Source organism: Furipterus horrens, unplaced genomic scaffold, assembly GCF_987537825.1.
Source record: "Furipterus horrens unplaced genomic scaffold, mFurHor1.1.pri manual_scaffold_1, whole genome shotgun sequence".
NCBI classification, from domain to species: Eukaryota; Metazoa; Chordata; class Mammalia; order Chiroptera; family Furipteridae; genus Furipterus; species Furipterus horrens.
Window position 1 is genome coordinate 13,371,876 of NW_028327171.1, and position 25,603 is coordinate 13,397,478.

At 38.7% G+C, this 25,603-nt stretch overlaps 1 protein-coding gene across 6 annotated transcripts in view; it reads left to right on the top strand.

The window, feature by feature from the left end:
• The window catches only part of APP (amyloid beta precursor protein), a 235,177-nt gene that overhangs the window by 132,571 nt on the left and 77,003 nt on the right, over positions 1–25,603 (top strand). For 2 of the 6 annotated variants that reach the window (XM_090272616.1, XM_090272626.1), the window contains exons 7-9: positions 9,263–9,430; positions 11,638–11,694; positions 23,458–23,591. In XM_090272616.1, the coding sequence (XP_090128742.1) occupies positions 9,263–9,430; positions 11,638–11,694; positions 23,458–23,591 (359 nt within the window). The remainder of the gene's footprint in view (positions 1–9,262; positions 9,431–11,637; positions 11,695–23,457; positions 23,592–25,603) is intronic. The other 4 variants (XM_090272635.1, XM_090272642.1, XM_090272653.1 and 1 more) reach the window with 2 other exon arrangements.

The following is a 25,603-nucleotide window of genomic DNA, read 5'->3' on the forward strand; positions in this document are numbered from 1 at the left end:
TGGGCTGGGTGACTGAACTCCACAGAATTAAATTCTCCGGCAGCCATGAACCTGGGAGAAGTACCATGTGGTTTACTGCTGTACACGCTGCCAACACCCACCGGGCACTCCTGGGTATGGGCCGAGGCACCGGCTGCTGGGGGCACAGGGATATGAACAAGGTGGCTCGCTTAGGGTGCTTTCAGCTACACCTGCACGTGCACACCTAGGGAGAAACAGCTCTCCAACCTGGCCGGGAAGGAACTCGGGCAACATGGTGGCTGGAAGCATAGAGACAGAAGTTCCATCTAAGGCTTTACCAAGAAGGCAGCGCTTTTGAGTGATTTGTAAAGGAGAATAGGGGTTTGCTAGTTAAGGGGGCACCAACTAGAATGACTCCAAGGAAGATCATAAATCAGTAGCTTGCATGGATCTCAAGGGCAGAGGAAACAGCGCGTAGCCTAATTCTTGCATCTCCGGTGTTACCTGTCTGTAATGGATGTGCTACTTACAAGGTACCCTATAATTGACTAATAGGATTCTAGCTTATAGTCATTCATATGTAACTTTTCACAAAGTTTGGGGAAAACTGTGACCTTGACTTGCTGAGTACATGAAAATGCACTTGTACTTTGGTTGGAGGTCTCAGAGCAGCACCCTGCTCCAAAATGAATTCAAAACTGCACAGAGCATTTGGAAATAGGGTAAAGGGCTAATGGCGCCTCCCTTTCAAGCAAGCCTTTACCTCTGTGTTGTGACTAAAAGCAAGTAAGATCCAGTCCTGTTTCTGGACCCGGATGTCAAGAGAACTAGTGTCAGCAGCAGGCAGAGATGTGACAGGGGGCAGCCTGTTATTTTGTGGCCTTTGGCACGGCAGCCATTGATTTTGAGGTTTTTGATGTCCCCTTTGATAGAGACCCCATGAAGCAGTTTAAAGGTCCCAGTTTAGAAAGCCCACTCAGATGGTGTGGTTAGTTTGAAATGTGAGAGAGCGAAGACCAGAACCATCTAAAAAATTCTGTGTGTGCATGTACATTTATTAACTTTCTATTTTTTACTAGCAGGTTTATTGATATATAATTTGCATACTATGAAGTATAGAATCAATCATTTAATATATTCACAAAGATCTGCATTGTCCCATAGAAAATTAAATTTTTTTATTTCATGTTGCTTGAAATCTTACATGGCTAGAAGTGCTTACTTTTCATCTTCTATTACTACACTGCCTTATTTGTGTCAGGGTGCTTTAATGTTAGAATAATGGAAATAATTAGTTAAAGGCATTTTAATACAATTATGTCTGCATTTATTAAAAATAAAAAAATATTTTAGTCCAAGTCAATTAAAAGCCAGAAACTGGATTTTTTAATTAAAACAAACAAACAAAAAAACTAGTCTCTTTCTTGCCTTCCTCAAATCATTTACTATTCAAAAAAGTACATGCATGCCTCAGACACAACAACTGTATGCATCTACACAACGCAGAATTGGCAGTTAAGGAAAAAAAAAGTCAAACGTAATAAAAAATCCAGCAGATGAGAGAGCAGTTTATTAAAACGTGCATGTCATTTTCATAGACACGCCCTGTTACTAATCCATGTCTGGCTGGTGAGTAGAGGCTCAGATTCCTTGGGCAAGTACAGAGTTGTGGACTTTAAGGAAATCTTTAGTTCCCTTACAGAGAAGTATGTTCTGGAGTTCTTCATCACCAAGAACATAAGTAAATTTAAGAAGAGATAACCCCACTCTCATAGTTGCCACCTAAACACCTGTTTCTGTTAGCCTTGAACCATTTTGCCCTCCTAAAAATTCATATTTGGTTTCCATGTCTGACCTTTTCTGATTATGTTAGAAAAATGTGAGAAGTCAAGGGGGGGAGGCAAAACTGTGACCAAATGTCACATGAAAATGATGTTGAAGAAAACTCTCCAGCCGTCAAGATAGAGGCCAAATTTTAAAAATTAAGAGACTCTTAAAATGGTTAAAGGAGTTTGAAATAGAAGAATTATGAAAGGGGCACTATATTGCGTTTATAATGCTAAGACTGTTCAAGAGCAGTTATCCGTCTCTTTTTCTTAAATGTATTCATGTTCTTGGTGACTATAATTTTTGAGAAAGGAAGTGAAAGTAATAAAAATATGGGTGGAAATTTCATGTTGCTATCATGTGACTAAGATCCTAATGTTTCATGATAGAAGCAAAGGAAGACCTATTGGCTAACCCTCCTGATTTTCTCTATTCTGGAAATTAATAACATTTGTTACCCAGGAAATTAATAGCGTTTGTTACCCAGGATTTCTGAGGCGTTGGTGACAACAGCACAACAGCCTCAGTTTCATGAGTGCGCAAAGCTACTAAAATGCAACGTGGGTCTTTCTGCTGTTTTCTTGAGTGTTGTCAGGGCTTCTCGAGCTCAGCATGATTAATGTTCGGATTGGACAAGTCTTTGATGTGGGGACTGTCTTGTTCATTGTAGGCTGCTTAGCAGGATTCCTGGCCTCTACCCACTGTCAGCAGCATCCCCAGTTGTGACAACCAAAGATGTCTAGTCATTGCTGGCTGTCCCCTCAGAGGGGACAGGAACAGATCTCTCTGGTCACAAACCACTGGGCCATGATATTGAGTTCTACATTGATGTCTGCCTTTAAATATGTGAGCAGAGGGTACCCCTGCAATACTGTAACCCGTCTTAAATGTCAGCTGTAACACTTAACAGTGCTTGGCACCTTGTAGGTAGCCAGAGCGCTTTATTTATTTATTTTTTTTGAGAATAAGTAAAATAAAACATATGCTAAAAACAAAGTTGATAAATCCTCAGTGAGATTAAAAGCATTTAATAAGATACGTGGTCAAGTTTTATAGCTTATAGAGACAAATCAGCTTACAATGTTTTTTTTTTGTTAAAATACTGCACATGCATATTTGCCATGTAGGTAGTGAGAGGTAGAGAAAACTGCCTTTCCAGTTCTGTTTTTTATTCTTCTGAAAGAATTCCATTCTCCCTAGTACACTGTTATAAAATAGCAAATGGTGGTTAGCATCCATGCAGTGACCAGGGACACTGCTGTTCTAGGCTGGAAGCTGCCCATCATTTCTGCTGGGTACCACAGCAGGAGACCAGTTAACATGGTGAGGTGCGCGCACGCAGCCTCCTCCAGAAAAGGACATGGAAGAGCAGGACCAGGCTTCCAACCCTGACTCTCATATCTAGAAGCATTGTTTTTGCAGAATCAGAAATGCTGTGTAATTCTTCCTTTACAGAGAAGTGTTTATAAAAGAGGTAAATTCCAAGCCCAGTGATCTTTCCTTGATTGTCAGTTTTCTTCATTATTTTTCCCAATAAAAATAGAAGGTTTTATATCTCTAATGGTGTGGCGTATTACAAGAACAATATTACTTAAATTCAAATTCCTGAGAAGTCTGAGTTTTCAGACTTTAAATATGAGTGAGAAAATTATTGGTATTGGATTTAAGGCAAAAGTATTAAAGCTGTTTGAGTGTGGCTTAAAACAGATATTCAGGGCAAAATTAAGTTTCTAGTGTGTATATATATATTCACAACTCTACCAAAATATGTTATATCCCTCACTTCCCAAATATATGTGCACTTCTTTTAATAAGCCAAAACCTACACAACTTTTTACTAATCCTTTCCCTCTCGTCTTTTTAGAAAGTCATTGAATCTTGTATGTCTACTGTTGACATTCCAACTGCACATGAAAGATGGGGTTGATCATGGTGCTTCTCAAACATTAATGTGCTTGCAAGTTGCCTGAGGGACTTGCTAAATACAGATCCTGAGCCAGTAGGTCTGGAGTGGGTCTTGAGTCCCAGGTGATGCTGGCCCTACGTACGGGCCCTTGGACTGCCCCTCCAGTCGTCACCAGTAGCATTTCAGGTGCCCCATACTGGGCAGATTTAGGAGTCAGAGGCACCGAGTAAGAAACCAAAAGGGAAAACCTTCCTTATCTGTGGTGTTGTTCTCGATCTATTATCAAGTGTCACCAAGTATGAAAGAATCCTGATATGTCTCCCCACCAGGCAATTTTGTAAAAATTCAACTGTCAAGACCAAGCAAATTAGAAAACTCTTAGAATTTCCTTACTTGTATAGTTGTTACTGGTGTGATTTGTGCCCCATGTCCTCTCATTGGTGTGGCACATCCGGCGCCTGCTCACCTGTACAAGCTGATTATTAAAAGTATTGAAGAATCAGGTGGGCCACAACCATTGGTAGCTTGATATACCAATGGTGGGAGTATTGACACCACGGAAATTGGCAAACAATATTCATCAGACTGTTTTCTTTTTCTGGAGACGACCAGTGTCCGAGCACAGCTAGCCTCAGAGTCAGCAAGGAACATTACTTTCTCTTTTTTCCAACCAAGGGCATGACATCCTGTCTTATTCAGTTTAGAGCTTCTTGTAACACTGTGTTGGGCTTCAGACTAGCCACGCAGCTTAGAGAAAAACAAGTTTATTCCCACAATCAGCAGGAAACAAAAGGAAGGGTGAGGAAGTCAGAGTAGTGCTTTTTTGTGAATGCTTGCCAGCACTAGAGTGCTGATTAGTAGTCTAAATACTTTACATCTCCTCAGGTGGCATTTTATAAATAACCTTTCATCTTGGAGGGATGTGAGAATCAGGTCAGGTATGATTGGAATGACAGGTGTATTGGATAGCCTGAGAGAATCCACACAACACAGTAAAAGGCAAGTCAACTACATGTATCTTCCAGAGACTTCCATGACAAATTAGCACCCGAGTCAGTGATTTCGTCAGTAACACAGCTGTTCCCGTCATTTGTTTACATATTTCAGCCCATATTTGAGGCTTACATGAGATTTGCCCTAAGACTTAAGTTGAAGCTTGCTTGCCTAATTTTACATGCCTACTTTTAGTAAAATATGATTGATTAGCAGCTAATAAATATTTGACAATTTATTGCCCTGGTCATATGTAGAGAAATTCTCTGTTGGACGTGTTTTTTATTATTACTTTCTCATATTTGCAAACACATTACAAATTTTTTTAATTAAAAGAACATTATCTACTATTGTGAAAAAAATTCTTTAAAAATAACTAGTTTTTTAGTATGTTAACTTTTTTAAATTTTCATCTGTAAGAATCAAACACAAATTTGACTACTTATCTTCAACAGAAGATCAGTTCCAATAATTAAGCTCATGAGGTTTCACCCTATAGCACTTTTAGAATTGAGCAATAACTTAAGCTAAAAGCAAGTTGAATAAATTGTATTGAAGTGATTTGTTTTCATTTTTAATGGATTTAATAATTAGCTAGATATATCAACATTTATTTGATATATTAAAGGTAAGCATATTTAGAAGATTTCAGTACTCATTATTTTCATTTTATTTTATTGTTAACATTAAACAGCTGACTTATTACAAGATCAAACTATATTTGTCATCTTTCCGTTGCCCCTTCTACTTTAAAACTGCAAAATGCATAATTTTCAGCTCAAGGAACACATATATTTGTGCTACGTATGAAATTTAGTTGTGCATATATTCTTGCAGCATTTGGAGAAACTATGCTTCATAGTATTACATTCTAGATCCCCCCCACGACAGGTGAAAATCCGCGAAGTGGGAACCTTACATTTATTTTAGTATTTATATATGTCTTAAGGCTTTATAAACCCTTCCCACACACTTATAAAGTGTTCCCAGTCCCTTATTAACCTTTCCCACTCCCTTATTAACCTTTTCTACACTTTTGTAAACACCACTTATGTTCTTAAACATATTCAACACTCTTAAACCTACGTAACTTTAACAACATACGTATACAGTACCACAAAATCCCATGATATAGCGAAAAATCCACGATAAACAATTAAATGTAATATTTTTTAAAATCCCACGATACAGTGAGGCCGCGATAAGTGAACCACGATATAGAGAGGGACTACTGTATACAATTCCTAGCTTTCTAGTTTGATTAGTTAGTTGGATTATTCAAGTGGTTGCTTTTTCAAATTTTATAAATTTAAACTTTATACATTTCATGTAATACAGGTTTTTATTTTACATCAATTCCTATAGTCTGAGAATAATTAAAATTCAGTTATTAAAAATAAAATAATAGTTTTACATTTTCTAAAATTATTCTTCAGTTAGTGCTTTATTTAAAACTAATTATTTGCTAATCTGTTAACTTTGCTGCTTAAGATGGCATTATAGCTATCATATATTTGAAAATAGGGCTTTTCTCCTCATCCTAGTTTACCACTTACACAGCTGTCTTTGTGCTGAATTTTTTTTTAAGTGTAAAATTAGCATTCTAATTTTGGTTGTCCACAAAAAATTTGCTTCAATTCAAAATCCATTCACTGTTCATTTTTTGTGGTTAAGCATTATTTTTTGGACAGTGAATTACATAATCATTTTAGATAAATGTAGGGAGCTCTAGATCTGCTTCTGTCTTGTGTCTGTATAACATTGATTTTTGCAAAGTGGAATTTAGCGTTTAAACCAGCGCAGATCTCAGCAAGGACCTGCCTTACAAAGATCAGAAATGCATAGGGACTTGATTTTAGCACATAAACTCTCAGACTGCTTTGTACATGCTAGCATTTCAGTTTATTAAGTGGTCTTTTGTCTTGAAGGGTGAATAGAGCTGTTAGAAAAGAAGAGATAAGCCTTCCCTGCTAACAGGATTTAGGTAGATGACTATCAGAAAACGAATTTGTGCTCTTTAAAGTTTAAGAATTAAATATGAATAAACGAAGATAACTGTTCCTTAGGTGTCCATGTAAGTCTGGAGCTATGTTTCTAGCTAACTTGAAAAATTCTTTCTGAGAAATATCCCTGCTTCTATTATTCTGGACAAAAATTTCCCTTCGTTATTATGCGTAACATTTACTCGGGTTAGAAATAAAAGTGAATTGGACTTCAAAAAATAAATTTAGCAAAGGATCTCAAAATGGGAGTTTTCACTTATTATTTTAGGTTTTGAGAGGATGATAAAGGTGTGAAAAGGAAAATGCAATTTTAATTTTCAGATGACTTCTGTTTCACATTACAGTAATAAAAGGTTTAATTTTACATGCTTCTACATTGAGTAGGTCATCTTATAAATAATGTTCCACTGAGTGGTTATAGTAATCAATATGAAACACTTTATTTCACTGAATTTTTAAATGATTTTTGTAGACTACGAGGGAAGGAATTTTTCTATTAAAAAATGTAAACATTAAACATTTAAAGTCTGTTGAGATTTCTTTTTTCTGAAAAATTTTTTCATGCAGCTTAGAAATTGTATATTTCAGGACTCAATGCTTTAAAACTTTTCTACTTCATTAAGATCTTGATTGAATAGATTTCCTGGTGTTTTCCCATTGCTAGAAAGTAATTTAAACGAAAGTTTCTCAAACTGAGATTTATAGCCCTTTGGGAGCATTATGCCGAAACCACAAGTGACTCAGGCAAGAGACAAGATTGGAATTCTAAGGCACGTTGAACTACTAGCCTTCCTCTTAAATGTTTTTTAATGTGAGGGTTTTTTGTTTTTGTTTTTGTTTTTCCCATTTGGGGGGAGATGCTTGTAGATCCATCTGCAGTGAAAGAATCAGTACAAAGATATCCTGGCTGGTCTCCACCCAGTGTTCCCGTCTGCAGGGCAGTATCACAGCTATGAGGCTGACATCGACCACTTTACACTCCTTCCGCCCAAGCCTGCACTGCTGCTCCTCTTTGTGTATCAAGACCTTGTGTACAAGTAGCAGCAATAACGTTTTCCCGGTGCTGACCCCATGTCCATCCTCCCCCTCTCCCAGACCAAGCAAAGCTTCTTTTTTTTTAACTACATGGATAGTTTTTCTGAAATGATGAAGAGTTAGAAGAAGGGGTCAGAGAGAGCAGACGCTTGTGTGCCCTACAGTTGAGTAGACATATAAATACGAGTGAGAGATGGGAAGTGATTCATTTCACTCTGTGTCCACCCTGACACCAGCTTAACTGCTCTAGGAAGTTTATGTTCGAGTCATAGTCAGAAGGAAAGTGATGGGAAACCGCCTGGTTAACGGTTGATCAGCGATGCTGATAATTGGAGGGAAAAAGAGAGATACCCATTCTTGCCTGTCTGGTCTCCCTCTCGTACAGGGTAGCTGGATCACTCCTCCAGGTCAGTGGATCAGAACCAGCTGGACAGTGTGATCCCCTTTGAGAGATTCCAAAGTGACAGAAACACATTCTCAGCCGTGTTCTTCTGGCTTACATATGTCTACTCCTCAATACATGATGTATTTGACATTAGACCATCATACACTTGTACACAGCTCTGACCACAGACCATGGGACTGATCACTGTTCCCCACCAAGTCCACACACACTAAAGTTATGAACCTGTTTGGTGCCATTTCAGATCAAGAGTTTAGCAGCCACGATAATGTCACAAGTGCCAACGAAACATTCAACAAATGAAGATTGTCACTCTTTCTGTGCTTTTTTTTTTTTTTTTTTTTTTTTTTTGATGAATTAAGACTGGAGATTCCACCACGAAATGTGGGCCCCATCATGTAGTTCTTTCTATTTACTTAGTTGGCATATAAATGGACTTTGAGTTCTGGATGCTTTTTGTTGTTGATTGGGGCTCTACAAATTAGCTATAACACAGGGTTTCATAGGCATTTGGAAAGAGACAGAAGAAAAATAGTATAATATAAAATGAAGGTACCATTATGTTTCACAGTTGGTATAGGAAAACAACAATATATTGTAATGTCATTTGAGTTCTGGATCACCTTCAAAATATGTGTGATTATTTTATACTTCAAGTCAAGGCTGTCATTTATTAAAGAAAATCAGATATTTGTGACAGGTTAAAATTTTTTGCCTTCTAACCAGACTCAATCCTTTTACCTTTAGAGTAACTTAAAGTTATTTTAAAAGAAAAGTTGTTTTTGTTTTTGTTTTTTTTCATAGCGAAGAAATGTTTTGATGTGCAGATACCTTGAGACATTTAATGTTAATCTAAAAACAGCTAAACTATTTGTTCTCTTCTAGCTGGAATCCTCTTATTACTACTGAGAGCTAAGCTCATTAAACCAGAATGCATTGCTTTGTTTCAGAGGTAATTCTAAAGTTCTGCTAGGTCATTAAATTCCTCAGTAAATGTTTGGCAGCTGCTGCCATACAGACGGAACGCCAGTTACCACTGGGAGAACTAACGCGTTAGAAAAGTAAGCGTGTACGTGAACAGTGAGCCAGTACCTTCTCATGCTAAATGTGGTTCCCCACATCTCCTCTGATTAGAGGTGTGCTCAGAACAAGCCGAGACGGGGCCATGCCGAGCAATGATCTCCCGCTGGTACTTTGATGTGACCGAAGGGAAGTGCGCCCCATTCTTTTACGGCGGCTGTGGCGGCAACAGGAACAACTTTGACACAGAGGAGTACTGCATGGCCGTGTGTGGCAGCGTCAGTAAGTGGACCTTCCTCAAGCCGGGCCACCTTCCGTCTTTCTCGCCACTGACTATGCTCCTTGTAACAGATCGGTTTTCCTGGTTCTTGGGGATGGGTCTGTGCTACCACTAACCCCATTTCTGTCAGCCTCTCTAATTGCCAACATCTCCTCCAGTACATTCAGTCATGAGCACACATCTCCGCCTCTCTACTAAAGCATGGCCATGGGTGTGTTCTTTGATCACTGTGGTGCGTCCATCTTGCAGTCTCTAGGGACTATTGAGTGCTTCTCTTTAAACCAAGCTGGAGGTGCTGTTTTGTTTCTCAGCTGTTCTGCAAATGTATACATATGTGTTTGTCCATGTACATGTGTGTTTGGGTCTGTGCATGTACACTACATGCGCAAATAAGGTTTACCACTGGAAGCCTGGCTGACGATGCTTCGGTTGCATTGGTAAGACATATTTGCTATGTTGAGTACTTTTAATTTCTTTTATAACATAGGATTTAATTGTGATGGCAAGGGAATGGGACTTAATTGGGCACATGCACTTCAAATGCCGGGGTGAGGGGGTGTCTGTGAGGACACACATAGGCATTTGCAATGCCAAGTTTTCACGTCCTCTCTTAGAAATAGAAGAAAACTTCTTGACTTAACATTAGAACCTCCAATGACCTAAGGCTCAGGGAATATAATTTTCAAAGCCTTTTCTCTTAAACTTGAAACTTCTCATGACTCTGGGGGATAAATAAATGAAGTCATGATGACTTAAATGCGAGTTGAAACTTCTTCGTCCGAGATAGTTCTCAGAAAGTAATGCCCCAGACATAGGGGACTTCTGTTCTTAACAGCCTTCCGCATTGAACTCCCATTTATTTATATTTTTACTTCTTGTCCATGCGTAGGAAGTTTTAACTACTCAAGAAATACTTACTCAACTTGATATATTAAAGATTAAGTTCAGTAATTGTGCGCTGTTTTGTTTGAAAGACTCCTGCCTTTTCTCCTTGGTCTTTGTGAGGGTGACTGTCACCATTTCCTGCCTGGGATTTATAGGGATTATATAAATGGTTTTCCAGTGTGATCATAGGATTAAGTGAAACAAAAAACAGGACATGCACCATTAAGACCTCTTATTATGAAGCCCAGGATCCAAGTGGAATCTGATGGAAAAGTTCCTGTCTGTCTCTTGTGTAAGAGATGACTCCATTTCTGTCCTGTGGGAGAACAGGTGTAGGAGCTGGTAACCCGCGGGCAGCTTTCCTGGCTCTGATTGGATGATTGCTCCTCCTAGCTCAAAAAACTTCTTTCTTCCATTAGGTCAGGTAACATGGAACACAATGGGGCTTCTCTTGCCTGGACCCTCTTGAACAAAGGACCTTTGTTATAGTGATTCTGACTGGTTTAGCTCCTGGGGTTGATTTTCTGACATATTCCCTGAGGTGAATTTTTTTCTGGGACTGTAAATATGTATGCATATAAGAAGATTTTTAAAAATTATTAGCTGGGATGGATTTGCCTCAAGAGTTAGAAACATCCTCCCCAAAAAATTAAATTTAAAAAAAACACAACAAACCTACAGCAGCCCCTACACACACCCTCTCCATTTGCTCAATTTGGTTTGATTAGACCGGGAGCGAGCAGCAGTTACCACAGGTCAGATGGAGTCTCTGGGTGGCACACACTTTGCTGAGATTTACAGAAGGTCCATGCTCTCAACAAAGATGTAATGGGTAAGCCAGGCAGTACTTAGTTTCAGGGGAAGTGGGTGACAGAATAATTTATCAAGAATGCAAACACGAGAGGCTGAAGGTCAGTTAGAAAGGTGGACAGATAAGTGAAGAATAAAGCTCAACAAAGAGCCAGAGCCGAGATCCAGAGGCTACCCTGTGAACAGATGAAACTATAATAGAGTTGCTGTGGAGAATGGATGGAAAGGAACTGGTGATCCTGGGAGCGAAGGGGGAGAGTGGGAACAAGAAGCCCTTCAGCAAGGGTACTTGGGTGTACTGTCAGAGACAGTGGAAATACATCTTATATTTATATGGTGACTTTGGTTCAATGGCGGGGCCACAACTCGGGACCTTTGCTTAGCTTTTGTTTCAAATTCCATGATTTTGTTTTCGTTTTTCCCTCTGGTTGGTGGAATTGTGTGAGTGGGTTTCAGCCATCATTCCCATGTTTCTGTTTTTGTTTTTAGTTACGTTCTTTTATTTTCTCCATAGTGTCCCAAAGTTTACTGCAGACCACCCAGGAGCCTCTTCCCCAAGATGCGGTTAAACGTATGTTGTAAATCACTTGGGGGTAGGGGGAGGGGAGCAGTACCTTGCATGACTCGATTTTAAGCCCAGTATCGTCACCTTCTTTGCATGGTTCTGTGTTTCTTGGATACTTACCTGTCTTTTAATAAAATGTCTATTTCCATAGCCTTGCTTGTCATTATGTCTGATTCTGCCAGAGAACTTAAGAAGTCCGGCTAAGGGCATTGACTAAGCTGCTTCTATTTCCAAACAGTTAACAGGGTTCCATAAGCTATTGTTACTATTGTGTTTGATTTGGCATCGTTGTTTTATTTCCTAAAGCTCACAGATGCCACAGTTTTATAAGTGACTTGTTTCCCAGAAAAAATATTTAATGTGCATGCATTGTACTAACTGCAGGTACTAATACATAGGCACTTGCTTCAGTTGTATGTTGTAAGACAGCTGTCATGTTCTAGGAAGTGAAAGGTGACTTCAGAATTCAGAACCATCTCTTCCGCCTGTTCCTGAATGCACACTAATGGCACATGATCATTAAACTGTAGAGAAAGAGCTTCCTGTAAAGAAGTATTATATCAGCCTACTGTAGAGCATCTGTGCTTTGTGACAATTTCAGTTGGCATATCAATCTACCTTGTTTTAAAAATGTGGTGTCAGACTCACAATCACTCATTTTTTAATTTGGGTTACATCCAGAAATGGATTTATCTAATGTTATGTTAGGGATGGTACATACTGTTGATTCTTGTGGTTGCTGGGAGAAGATACCCAGTTTTAGGTGTAGCTTAGGTATAATGAAAATCGACATTTTTTTGTTTGTTTTTCTATTGGGGTGACATTGGTTAATATAATTACATACATTTCAGGTGTATAGTTCTATAATACATCATCTGTGTATTGTAATGTGTGTTCACCAAGTCAAGTCTCATTCCATCAGCACTTAGCCTCCCTTTACCCTCTTCTACCCTCTTTCTCTCTGGTAATCACCAAAAAATTAGCATTTTTCTATATCATCCCCCCCCAAAAAAATCTAGTCTCAAAATTGATGAAACCAATTATCTTTTTTTTAAATCAATTATAGTTGGAGAATTATGCAATTTACAAGAGATGTTATCATAGAAAAGTTTTTTAATGGCCTCCATAAGATTGAAATGCATTCAAATTATGTATAACTTTTGAAGGATGTGGTATCACAACAAACATATTTCCCATGATTGTGCAAAAGCATTTTTTCTAAGAATATTGCAAGTATTGGAAGTGAGTAGACATAGGAGGATTAGAGAAAACTATAGATATTACACTGTAAAGTTGAAAATACATTGATCTGTATGGCGTGTTGGATTTCACTCGGCATTTTCATGGATCATTTATTTTTCTCAGGAACACTCCGTGGGCATTTTCCTCATTTCCTTTGTGCACATGAGAAAATGAGGCTCTAAGACCTTGGTGACTTTTCTTTCCCAGCCATCAGAAGTGGCAGGACCAGGTTTGAAACCTAAATGATATTTTGGCTGTGCTCTGTACTCCACATGAGCAAGTAGTTGGTTCTGACATCGTTTTCTAGATTAGAAAAATTATATTTGAGGTTCAGAAGCACATTTTAAGAATATAGAAAATAGTAGAAATTGGATGAAATATATTTAAGACATCTTTTGTAAATTCCATGACTATAGCATGCCTCGATGAATTAAATATCTTTCCCATCCTTTTATGAAATAATACATTTTTACTTCAAGTTCAATTTTATGTTATTTTGGCATATAGAAATAATTGTATTTTCCTGCTATCATTAATTAATGAAAGGAACATTATCATTTGATATATTTATTTTCTTGAAGTATTTGTATCCTCAACTCTTCCAAAAAGACATTGAAAATTTTTCATGATGTTCTCTTTCCCGATAATTTTCTCCCTCTATTTGTAGTGTGTTTGGGATCCTGGCACTTTTCTGTTCTAGGAGGGTGAAGTGTGATTTTGGCAGCTATATTTTCTTATCCACCAACAGAGACTCTTCAATCACAGCAAGTGAAGCTTTTTGCAGTGTTGGTACAAACAGACTGGAGAAAGCATATAATTTTTAGTTATTTATAGCCTATGCAGCTATACTTCCTTATTTATAGCAAAGCTGCACATTTGAATTGAAAAAGTCATGGTCATCTGAAGGTCAAATGCAGACAGCAGGCTGGACTTGGAGAAAATGAGCCAGAACTAGAAAGGGGAACAGGCCCCTTTGATTTGGCAACTTGAGCTTGCACTTGGCTCCTTCACCAACCTCGGGGTCCCTAACCAACCTAATTGGAGGGTATCCCTTTCTGGAAAGGTGGGTTGATTTTATGGGTTTCTCAGTCTTGAGTTGTTTCCAGTCAAATAATAAATGTGAAATGAGATTTAAAAATGCTCTTCAGTTAAAATGATATAAGATTGCACATATTGGAGAAAATGTCTGATGATCTACATTATAAAAACAATAATTTTCCTGTCAAGACTTATTATGAATAAGTCTTTGCCATAAAAAACAATTTTGAATATTGCAATTTTAAGGGACACTTAATCTGGGAGGGTTGTTATCAAAAGTAATAATTGAATTATTAGTAGAAAGGATAGAGATGTGATGCTAGGAACTTTCCTTTTACAAATAAACTTATGGATTTGAATCCTTTTACAAACCCCTTTCCCATTTGGAAGAAAGAACATGTGAGACCCGAATTGTTTTGGACATTACTTTTGTGTCTGCCCAGTTGCATTTAAAACAATGCTAAAGTTTCACATTCGGTCTGCCCAGTGCCATCTCGTGAGCAATAACATTACTATATATATATTTAATTGATTGGTTTGTTTCAAATGAGAATATGATTTTTTTTTGATAGGGTTCTCCCCATCAGATTGCATCTCAAATGACAGACAAACTGACTCTTTATGGTATTTACTCTCCCAAAGAGCATCATGCCCTTTTTTAATCAGCCGACTGCACCAAGAGGTCTGACCAAAGAGAATGACAAATGACCCATTCTGCTCCTTGTCTTACGGTGAATTGTGGTATAAACAACGCCTAAAGCGAAGTCTCAGCTTCTACATTATTGACATTTTGGGTCCAATAATTCAGTGTTGTGGGGACATGGAGGATGTGGAGCAGCATCCCTGGCCTCTGCCCACTAGATGCCAGTAATGCCACCCCAGCTGTGATAACTAAAATTATCCCTAGGCTTTGCCAAATGTGCCCTTGTGGGGGCGGGAGAACAAAATCACCTCCTTTTGAGAATCTCTGATCTCAGCTAATAGTGTGCCCGCATCCAATTCAGAAATATAACCAGGCTGGTGTAAACATGTACGCTTTCCATACACTTGAAGGCATGTTGAAGTGTTAGAATGTCGGAAGCCTCCAATTCTCGAGAGATGTTAATGAAATGGAATTTGTGAGGCCACTGTCGTAGCCCTTCATATTTGCAAGTTAAGGTAGAAGTTGCTGCTCTGACTGTGGGGTTTGTTAGGGGTCTCGTCGTTTTCCTACTCTAATATAAGCGCTCCTAGGGAAGCAGAGAATAAACCAGCAAACCCCTGGGTGGGAAGCACGTGTTTACCATATGCCACCCCATCCTCCTCTCTCTGTGTCTTCCTGGTTTCACAGAATCCCACAGTATGCTAGAGAGCAACCATCTGTAGAGATACCACGTAGCCTTGCTTATGCAGGTTACTTAACATCCAGGATGTATCTTGGGGTTGTGTTTATGGCCACAGGGTTTCTGTAAAGGTGTAGATCTGGCCTCGTGCAGGATTGGGGAAGCAATAAAAATTGATGCCCACTCACATCCAAATGGTCCACATAAAAGACACTGGTCCTCTTTCAGAGAACATATAAAATCAGGTCCAACCATCACCCTAAGTTTTAAGCTTGTTGCCCCAGAAACACACAATTTGCAAACTGTGGATAACTCATCATGTGACCTTTGCATGGAATATGCCATGCTAGCCCAGAGCTGTCCTGTCCTGTCACAGTGTCAAGGCCATTTAGTCTTTGGCTAGACTTGAACCATTGTTCTTAATCACGCTGTGCTTGTTCTTCCGGTTGCGAAATAGCAATTCTTAGTTTCCGTTAACCACTTTCCCTAAAACTAAAACGGAACTATATATTTTTCTAAAACTGCCGAGCATTATTTAAAACAATTCAAAGCATGAAAAGACGTGGTGGTGCATTAAATTATATGTCACATTAGTGCCAATAAAACCTGTTAGATTAACAGATATGAGATGCTACATCTTTGGTATCCAGAAACCATCAAGATAAAAAGATCTGAGCTGTCATGGTGAGAAACCCTAATTGAAAAGTATTCACTTGCTTAGCAAACCAGCATTTAAAAAGGAAAAAAAAAAACTTATTTACTCAGAACAGTAAAAAAAAAAAGGCTCATTATATCATTATATATGTGCTGTATTTTTTAGCTATTTCCAAAGAAGAGTAAGCTGTTTAAGAAAGGGTAAGCAAAAGTTCTCTCTAAAAGGCCAGATAGTCAATATTTTAGGTTTTTGTGGGCCATATGGTCTCTGTTACAAGTACTCAACTCAGTAGCTGTAGCATAATAGTAGCCACAGCAAACTGATAAGTCAATAGATACAGCTGTGTCCAATAAGACCATATTTATAAAAACAGACTAGCAGGCCAACCTCTGGTTTCATAAAGCTGTTACTTTTGAGCCCAGGATGTGCTGGTGATGAGTTAGGCATTTTAAAGGACACCAGTGGAATAAATCAAATGCTCTGCTTTCAATAACTTGACAGTTTTATTGATGAGATGAGACCCAAGTATGGGATGGAATTAAACAACCATATAAAGTAAAATATACAAGTGGAGTGAAAGCTTGCTGTGGAAGGCTGGAATAAAATGAAATTGGTTTTATCCTTAAGCCCTCTGTGGAGGTTAACAGTTCTATCTGGCTTTAACTGCTATAATTTCTATGAAAGTGGACAATATTGAAGATTTTGACTTTTTGAACTCATCTGTTGAGTGGTAAGCAACTGTGACAGGTCATCCCTTTATGATCCACCGTTAATGAAGTTGAAAATTACTTCTAGCAAACTGACAAAAAAAAACAACAATAACCAAAAATTAAGAAAGTCTAGACACCAGTCATTATCACTAAATATACACATACATACATAGATGTATATATATTTTTGAATTCAGACTTTAGGATGCTTTTCAATGTTGATGCATTGTGTTAAGTAGGATGTAGATATTAACAAAAATAATACCAGCATTCATTCTTTCATGCTCATTTCACATATTTGACAAAATTCCCATGTCAGTGCATGTCCATAATACATAAAAAAGAAATGTAGGCTGGCTAGAGTAAACACAGCAAGGATTACATTTTTATTACCTGTGTCCACATGATGCATTGACAGTCTGCCAACCATGTTCACACTGACTATAAAATAATGACACAAGGGCATGTCGGGGAAAGTGCCTTTGTTCTTTTTTTTTTTTTTTTTTCTTTTAGAGAGTGTATAAACACATTTAAAGATCACAAACTATTTTCTCATTGTAAATGGTTCCTCTAGCTTGAATTTGGTGGCGGTGATAGATCTTTGAGTTTCATACACGTTAGGGATTTTAGCTATTTCAGAATTAGAAAAATGGAGCCCTTAAAAAAAAAAAAATGTTGAAGGGGCCGTCTGCAAAAGCTCTGCCATGTTTTGAGATTAAATTTTCCCATAAAATTGTTCTTTACAGGTTTACATTTCTCATATATAAATTATCCCCATTGCCACCTGTCATATAAATCATAGCCATTTCAAGTGACAGTATTGCTAGCTCTGTATAAAATAGCATTTTCGGTGATGAGACAAAGACTTACATAGGTCTTAATTTACTTTCATTCTCTACTGCCATTGCTATAAAGGTAATACATTGCCTTTCTGCTGGCGAAAGCAGACTAATCAAATTTTGTTGTTAGAATCTAATGTTAGTATATTGACTAGATGCCATTTATGGGCTCTGTTAAAAGAAACATTTGCCTGGTGGCCTGGTGTAGGTGGTCACAGTTGGAATTATCCCCCTTTTTTTTTTTTTTGCATCCTAAGCCTTTTCGAACTGCCACTATACATGTCACCCTAGACATTGAGGAAACCGACAGATATCAAAGTCATTGGGGCAATTTTTCATGACGTCCGTGGTTTTGGACTCCAATGCAGTGATTATAAAATGAGAACTGAAAGGGTATCTGGTGCGTGGACGCTCAAAGTTGATGTCGTGTCTGATACACGGGGGCCCTGCAAAGGGGCAAAGAGAGGGACTTAGATCATGTTCTGCGGATAACGCCAGTTTCCATTTTGTTTTGAAGTAACCTCCCTTATCATTATTACGTTTTCTCTGGGGAAACACAGGAACGGAAATGTTTTGCTGGCATTGAGTCCCCAATAATAGCAGTGTGTTTTGTGACAGGAACATTGGGAATAGCACCCGCGTTCATTAATAAACTGAAAGCAAATCTGCTCCTCCTCCCCCCTCCCCCCAATCGAGCTGTGGCAGGTGCTAAGAGAGATGACAGTGTGAACTGGCAGTGTTGTGACAAGCCTCGGTGCGTCATTTCTAAAACTGAAATGAACCCTCACACATGCGAACACAGTATCTCCCTTAGTGGTTGGTTACCTATGGTTTCAGTAACAGAGTTTTGTGGTAAGAGGCGTGCACCTGATCCTTCTCATCTGTGTGGGGGGCAGTGAGAACCCCGCACCACTTACCTGCTGCTTTTCCAAGCCATGCTCCCCTTTGTGTTTTTCTGTTTAAAGCCCCCCTTCTGACCTCTTTGTCCATTAGCAGTGGGATCCTTCAAGGCACATTTGTTCCCTCCTCACAACCATCCACGTTGGTTTTGCCTGCTGTCTCCCTTGCTTCTTCAGCTCGGGCCACATCCACCTTGCACATCCTGGAATTTTCCAGGCATGTTCACCTCTTAGGACCTTTGTGTGAGTTTCTTCATTGGCCTGCCCTGTTCTTGCAGCACGTAACTGGAACATGGGGCTTTCCTGTAGAGGTTACCTTCTCGGTGAGACCCAGCCTGGTCCCCTCCTTACTGCCGTGGTCTTTCCTGCCCTCCGTCCCCTACCCCCGGCACTCCTGATTCTTCTCAACTCTGCTCTGTTGTGCCTTTTCTCTGTAATATAGATCACATTTTAACCATGTGAATTATCATTTTTTTGAGATGGTGGTTTAGTTCACTAGAACTTAATTCCGCAAGGACAGGTTCTTAGTTTGCTCATTGGTTTCTCCCCCATGCCTCACATAAAGGAGAAGTTGTCATTTTACTTGGAGGAATAAAGGAATGAGCAAGCTCCCTCAGGCAGCACAGTCTACCTCTGGGCAACTGTCTCAGCTTCTTGGACACCTCTGACCTCCCAGGGTTGCAGAAGGAAAACGAGATGAGGCTTATATCAAAAGCATTTCTCATCTAGAATTGTGCTGAGCTTTTGGAAGCATAATGTCCATCTTGAGGCAGTTATGTGCTGTGAGTTGGTACTGGTTTTCTGTTACATTTTTTTCATTTGGTATTAGGGGCTCAGTGCAAAAAGGTATTCATCCTATCATGTTCTTCTACAAGGCTGTTCAGAGACTAAGAAAATTAATGTGAAGGTCCTCTGAAAGTTAAAGACACATGTAGGTGATGGTGGGATTGCTACTTAGGATTTGGCAGCTAGAGGTCAAAATCTAGAGCTAAGAATGCCTAACCTTGAGTTTGTTTCTTTCTTTGTTTCTTTTTAATTTTTTATTTATTGGTTTGAGAGGGAGAGAGAGAGAGCGATTTGTTGTTCTGCTTATTTATACATTCATTAGTTGCTTCTTGTATGCTCCCTGATTGGGGATCGAACCCACAACCTTGGTGTATTGGGGTGATGCTCTGACCAGCTGAGCTACCTGGCCAGAGCTTAGCCCTGGGTTTTAAATCTAGTTTTCTTTGGAAAGGTGACTATACCCAGCAACCTTGCTTGCAGAAAGTATGACTGAGCATGTCTAAGCGGGGGCTGAGGGCTAAAAGATTATTCAGATTCAGGGTCTGTGGGCTCTTTCCCTTTGACCCTAGTTTCACAATCCTTCTGGGGAACGTTGGCTGGAGGTCATTTACCAGATAGCATACAAAGCAGGAACAATTTAGAAAAGAGGCCGACAGATACAATAACAAAGCATATTTTTGACCAATTTATGTTGTTCGTTAACCAAAACAAACCCTTTCTAGTACCCTAGACATGTCAATCGATTAGCTCTTTACTGCTCTAAATGTTAACTTTAGAGCCTTTTCATGCTGTTTCGAATCCTAAATTCAGATCTATTTGTGTGTGCGGGGGGTATGTGAGTATGTTAAATACTTGTATTTCCCTTCTATGCAATGTATGTAATAAGGTAATTTTTTCTTCTCCTCACATGTTAAATGAGAACATGTGTCGAGTGGCTAGCACAGGAAAGATGCTCATGAATAGAGGCTTTATGATTTGGCCAGCGTGGAAATCTGGGCTCATACCACAGTATCCAGGGCACCTCAGAGGTGTCTGAACAGTATAAACTGCTTTGTGGAAGTTTAAAAAAAAACAAAACAGAAGTGAGCCCTCCTAAGGCCAATTTGTTCTCACTTTCTCAGTGGTTAGCGATCCAAGTGACTCTAAGGCACAGCTCCCTGTTCCTTTGTGCCCTGGAACACGCCCCGATGTCCTCTGAGCCTCCCCTTTCCCCAAGGAGGTAGCTTGAAAGAGCTCAGATGTGGAAGACAGGTTTTCCTGTCCCTGCCACCATCCTTGTCATGTTGTCTCTGGCTTGCCATAGGCTTCAGCACACAGTGGCAGCCAGTCCTGGTGTAACAGCGTCCTCAGGATGTAAGAATATGAGAGAAATAGAAGATGGGCTCTCTGTACGGACTCCTCCTTAAAATGTCCTCCCCGTCCTCCTCACCAGCTGCAGGGGAGTGATCATGAAATACTAAATTCATTTTAAAATACCAACACGGGTCATCCTCCTCTCCTTGACTGGTTAGGGGTCTGGTATGAACACAGGAAAACTTCACTCACACGAATTGAGATGCACTGTTGCTCTGAGTGGCTACAATGTTTGAATGAAGGATTGAAAGGGAGACCACTTCCCTTAAAGTTCTCAACTGGAGGAACAGAGGTCACTAACAAGGATTTACTCTTAAGAGAAAAATATCTTGATTGAATGGGATAAGTATGTAATGCAGTCTTTGTATTTATTTCCATGTGCTTAAAAAAGGTTTAATACTTGAAATATTCTCAGTCCTGGTACTTCACATGCTCCTGTCTTTATTCTTTTTTTATTCTTAATTTTATAAAACTGTATTTCAGCTTAGGCTAACGAGACTCGTGTTTTAGTGTTTTCTTCCTTATTATAACAATAGACCATATTTGCAAATCATGAGCCTTTCTACTTATATAGTAACTTGTACAATTCCACTCTTCCAAAGAGGGTGCCATGATATGATTAACACACTTACAGCCCCTGGCTATCCTGATCAGAGAATATAGCCCCAAACATTTTTATTTATTCAAAATGTAAAATATGATTTGCCTAATTCTGTCATTCTGCCAGATTGTACTATGCCAAAAGAATTTTAACTTGTTCTCATTTGAGCTGTACCAGTAACGATGATTAAAAACATGGAAAACAAATTTAAAATACTAAATACTATTTCCATAGCAAGTTGAGAAAATGATCAAGTTAAAAATACTTGCATAGTGATTTTGCTTGAGTTACAGGAAAACGTTTACCTTTGGTTTTATTTGTTTGTTTCTTTTAAAAGGATTTTAAATCGAAAATTATCATTTACTCTTAAAATTAAGAACTCATTTTTAATAATTTCAGCCTTTTACATGGATTATACAGAAAATTTCTTAGAAAAAAGTTTGTATTTTTTCCTGCAGTTGGTTCTTCATTATCCTGTGTAATTTATTTTCATTGGATTTGAAATAAAAGTAGCTCATTTTTCAATGATGCCTTAAGTTCTAAATTTTGACTTAGGATATAATAAGCAAAGGAGGAAGGAAGTATGCTAACAGGAATCCGCCTTTCTGCAGGTTGACTGACATATGGAGTGGATCCCATTGTCCCAACACTCCTAGTCCATTGGGGTGATAGGTAAAGAAAGGGGAACAGAGAGTACTTCTGTTATAGCCCCGGGCCTCAGCTTGGCTAAGACTGAAATTAAGCTGTGCCTAATGGCAGAGCTCATGCTCTTTCCTTTCTTCTTCCTTTTGCTGTTGAAATATCCTCTCTCGCGTCTACTGAACAGAGCTGGGGACACATGCTTTCAATATGTACGCCCTGTGCCAGTCCCACACCAACTGACTCAAAATCCCCTGGTGGAGGTGTAGGGGGTGGATGCATAAGTATTGAAAAAAATTTCAGGAATATGTCCTCTATCCTTCCTTCCACTGGGAAACCTGAATAGATAGATACCTAAACTGCTTTTATTTTTTTTTAATAATTATTAAACTGTGATTGGAATAAAAGGGAAGAAATCAGAATGCATGTTTCTCTTTAAAATTAAAGATTATATTTAATTATATAACAAAAAAGCCTCTGGTTTTGGTGCATACCTTGGGGCCATTGGATGGTTAACATTCCAGATGTTTTTTGGAAACATGTATAAAAGACATTTATTTTAGAATTTAGTTTCAAAATCACATACCCATAAATTCTCATTCAAGTCCTCTTTGGGATATTATATCTCAAAAATAATAGTCCAGTAATTAGAGAAGATTAGTGAAGAATACTTAGAACATTGATGATACTTGAATTATCTTTTGAATGAAAAAAAATTGATTTGACCTAAGAACATAGTGCAAACACCTAATTTTATTTTATTGGTTGACATGATTTCTTATTTATATCAAAATCTTTTTTAACTTTAAGAAATAAGCTCAAAAAGCTCTGAATTCTTGTTAGTCATTACTGATCTTCTGGAAAACTGCCTGTATAGGCATTATAATTCATTTGGCATGTGAATAGAGACATTTTTGTTTATAATACATGCTTCAATTTTGAGTATTTATGTTTCCACATAATATAGCAGTGTATGTGTTGCAATTTAGTAATAATTCTCAGAAGTATTAGTGGGATTCAAAGTAGAAATCACTTTCTTTTTTATAACTGGTGAAATAAATCAGTTGACCGGGACCAAATTTGTAAAAGTAGAAAGTTTCTTTTGTGATTTAAAAAATTCATTTATTGACATTTTGGGGTTTGTTTGTTTGTTTCATTGGTAGTATTTAAAATATTTTCTCACAAAAGATGGCTTGTAGTTAAGCTATCTAAAATGTAGAGTGTAGGATTTACCTCTACTCTGGTGCACTTATTCTGCAGTAGGCTAATTCTGAGATTTCTTTGGTTTTTATAGGAACCTTGAGTAATATTGATAATATATCACATACTTTCAAGATTACAAAAATTAATTTAGCAAAGTGTAGGAATTTAGGACAACGTGTCTGTATTAAGCACCAACTGTTTCTGCTCTAAGGCTGCTTCTTTTACGAAGAACTTTAAATATAATACTATAATCACTAAATGGACTATTTTCAAGATCTACCTTCACCTGATTATTGAAAGGAGTGACACTCCTCTTTACTGTTCTGGGAAATGTCTCATGGTATTCTCTTAAACAGCATTAACATCTTACATGTGCCTCTGTACTAACTCTTTGTTCTGGAATAAATGAAAAATATAGCTTTCTTTGAAATGATTGGATAGTCTGCTTCTCTTCTCAAACCTCCTTTCCTTCTCCTTAATAGTTCCTACAACTGCAGCCAGCACCCCTGACGCCGTTGACAAGTATCTTGAGACACCTGGAGATGAGAATGAACACGCCCATTTCCAGAAAGCCAAAGAGAGGCTGGAGGCCAAGCACCGAGAGAGAATGTCCCAGGTAATGTGGCTCGTTTGTGCTTCAGCCCTCCAATAAAGGGGAGATCTGGTCTTGCCTCTGCCTCAGAATCTCCACGGGGGCCCAACAGCAGATGAATGTCTAGGGGTGGGTAGGGTCTTTAATCTTATCCAGATCCTTAAAGACTTAATTTTAAATGTTTACTGTAGGATAATGATTTGGGGGGCGGGGGACAGGTTGTATCTTCCTGAGAATCCCACCTAGGAAATATCTAGGTATAGTAAGTATAATAGGATTGTGTAAACAGAAATTTAATGTTTGCAACATTCTCAGTGCTTTTATTGCTTTGTGTATGTGTAGAGTACTTGTAACCAGCATGTTGTAAATTAAAACCCATTAAAATGTTCTTTAGTTACTGTTAAAGAATATTTTTGTATTAAACACCTGATTATTATATCTTTGAACCAGTTGTTCCTTACAGTGCTCATTCATAAGACTATAGAAGCTTAAAACTAAAGTGAAACATAATAACGATTTCATCTAGTCCCGTATATTTTTTTGAGATCGAGATAGGTAATTAGTAGACTATAGTAATCATGCCTTTTTATTTCCTGTCTTTTCGAATGGTTGACATCTGAAACCTTACTAACCCTAGGGAGACTGCCCCTCCAGGGGCGAGCTGATCCTTAGAGGTAGCTAATGACTGGCCTGTAAACACTTCTTTCCAGAACAAACCAACCACTCGATATCCATGCCCCAGCTACCTTTTTTCTTTCGGCTCATACACTCTAGGCAGTACTTGCCTCCAGGCGAGACACCAGACATCTAAGGACAGGCAACCCCTATACCCCAAAGCCCACCTAAGTTATCCAAATTAGTCTCAAACTACTTCGCCACTTGACCCTTCTTTGCTCGTTCCTTGCCTCACAAACCACAATAAAGGATAAAGGATTTTATCCATGTTTTTTTCTTGCTTTCTCTGCCTCCTGACCGACCCTTGTGCTCCCCCACATGGCATGTTGGAAACTAAGCAAGAAGCTCTCTTTTCAATGACAGTCTTCTCCTGATGCATTGGCCTCGCCATACCTGAATAATAGTAGAATGTGTGTTTTAAGACATAGGATTACTAATGTATCTGTAGGCACAACACAATTCCTTTTTTGTTTGTTTGGAGTTTTTTGTTTTGTTTTTAGGAGAGTGACCACAATACTTGGAATTATTTAGGAATAAATGTTAAGGGGAAGAAAAACATAACCACAATACTTGGGCTCTGGAATGCAACGCGCAGTTCTGGCTGTCGTCCTTAATGGAAACTCAGATGCCAGTTGAACTAGAAAGCTAGCTTATCTAGTGGAATAGTGAGGTTTCACCTGAAGCCACATCTTTCGAAAATCAGGATTTTTCGATAGGAAAGACACAAGTTGATGTGCAGTCTCTGTTTAAAAAGCAAGGATGACTGTGGGTTGTACTCATACCACCAAGCTGATGTCCTTTAAACTTAAACTCTGTCTTACTTCTCGTTCATGAAGCTTTCAGGGGCTTCCCACTGCCCTCAAAAAATCTATATCTGGGACAAAGAAAGAAAAATTACAATCACTACTGAATGCTCAACTAGGCATTCCCAGTGCCTACCCTCACAGCCCAACCCCCTGTACCCCAACTTCAGACGTCCTACTTTTTCTTCCACCCCCAACTGCTGCCATCATACTGGCAGCATTAAACAGCTGTTGGCCTCTGCTCTGCACATGCTCAGTTCACCTTGGCCTTCCCGTCACGGTCAGCACTAACTTCCTCTGGAAACGCCCTCCCACTCTCCTCACACTGGCGAGCCTCACCCATTCCTTATACCCCATGTAGTCCTCGGAATGGGACAAGCAGTCGTTGCTCTTGCTTTTCATTCAGCTCTACATATTTGATTCTTCATTTTATTAGTGACTGTTCTATATAGATGTAGGTAGATAGATCGATAGATAGATGGTAGCAGTTGGTCCAGAAAGTATCCAGCCATGTAATATGAAAAATAGAGACATTTATTGAAGATACAAGAAACATTG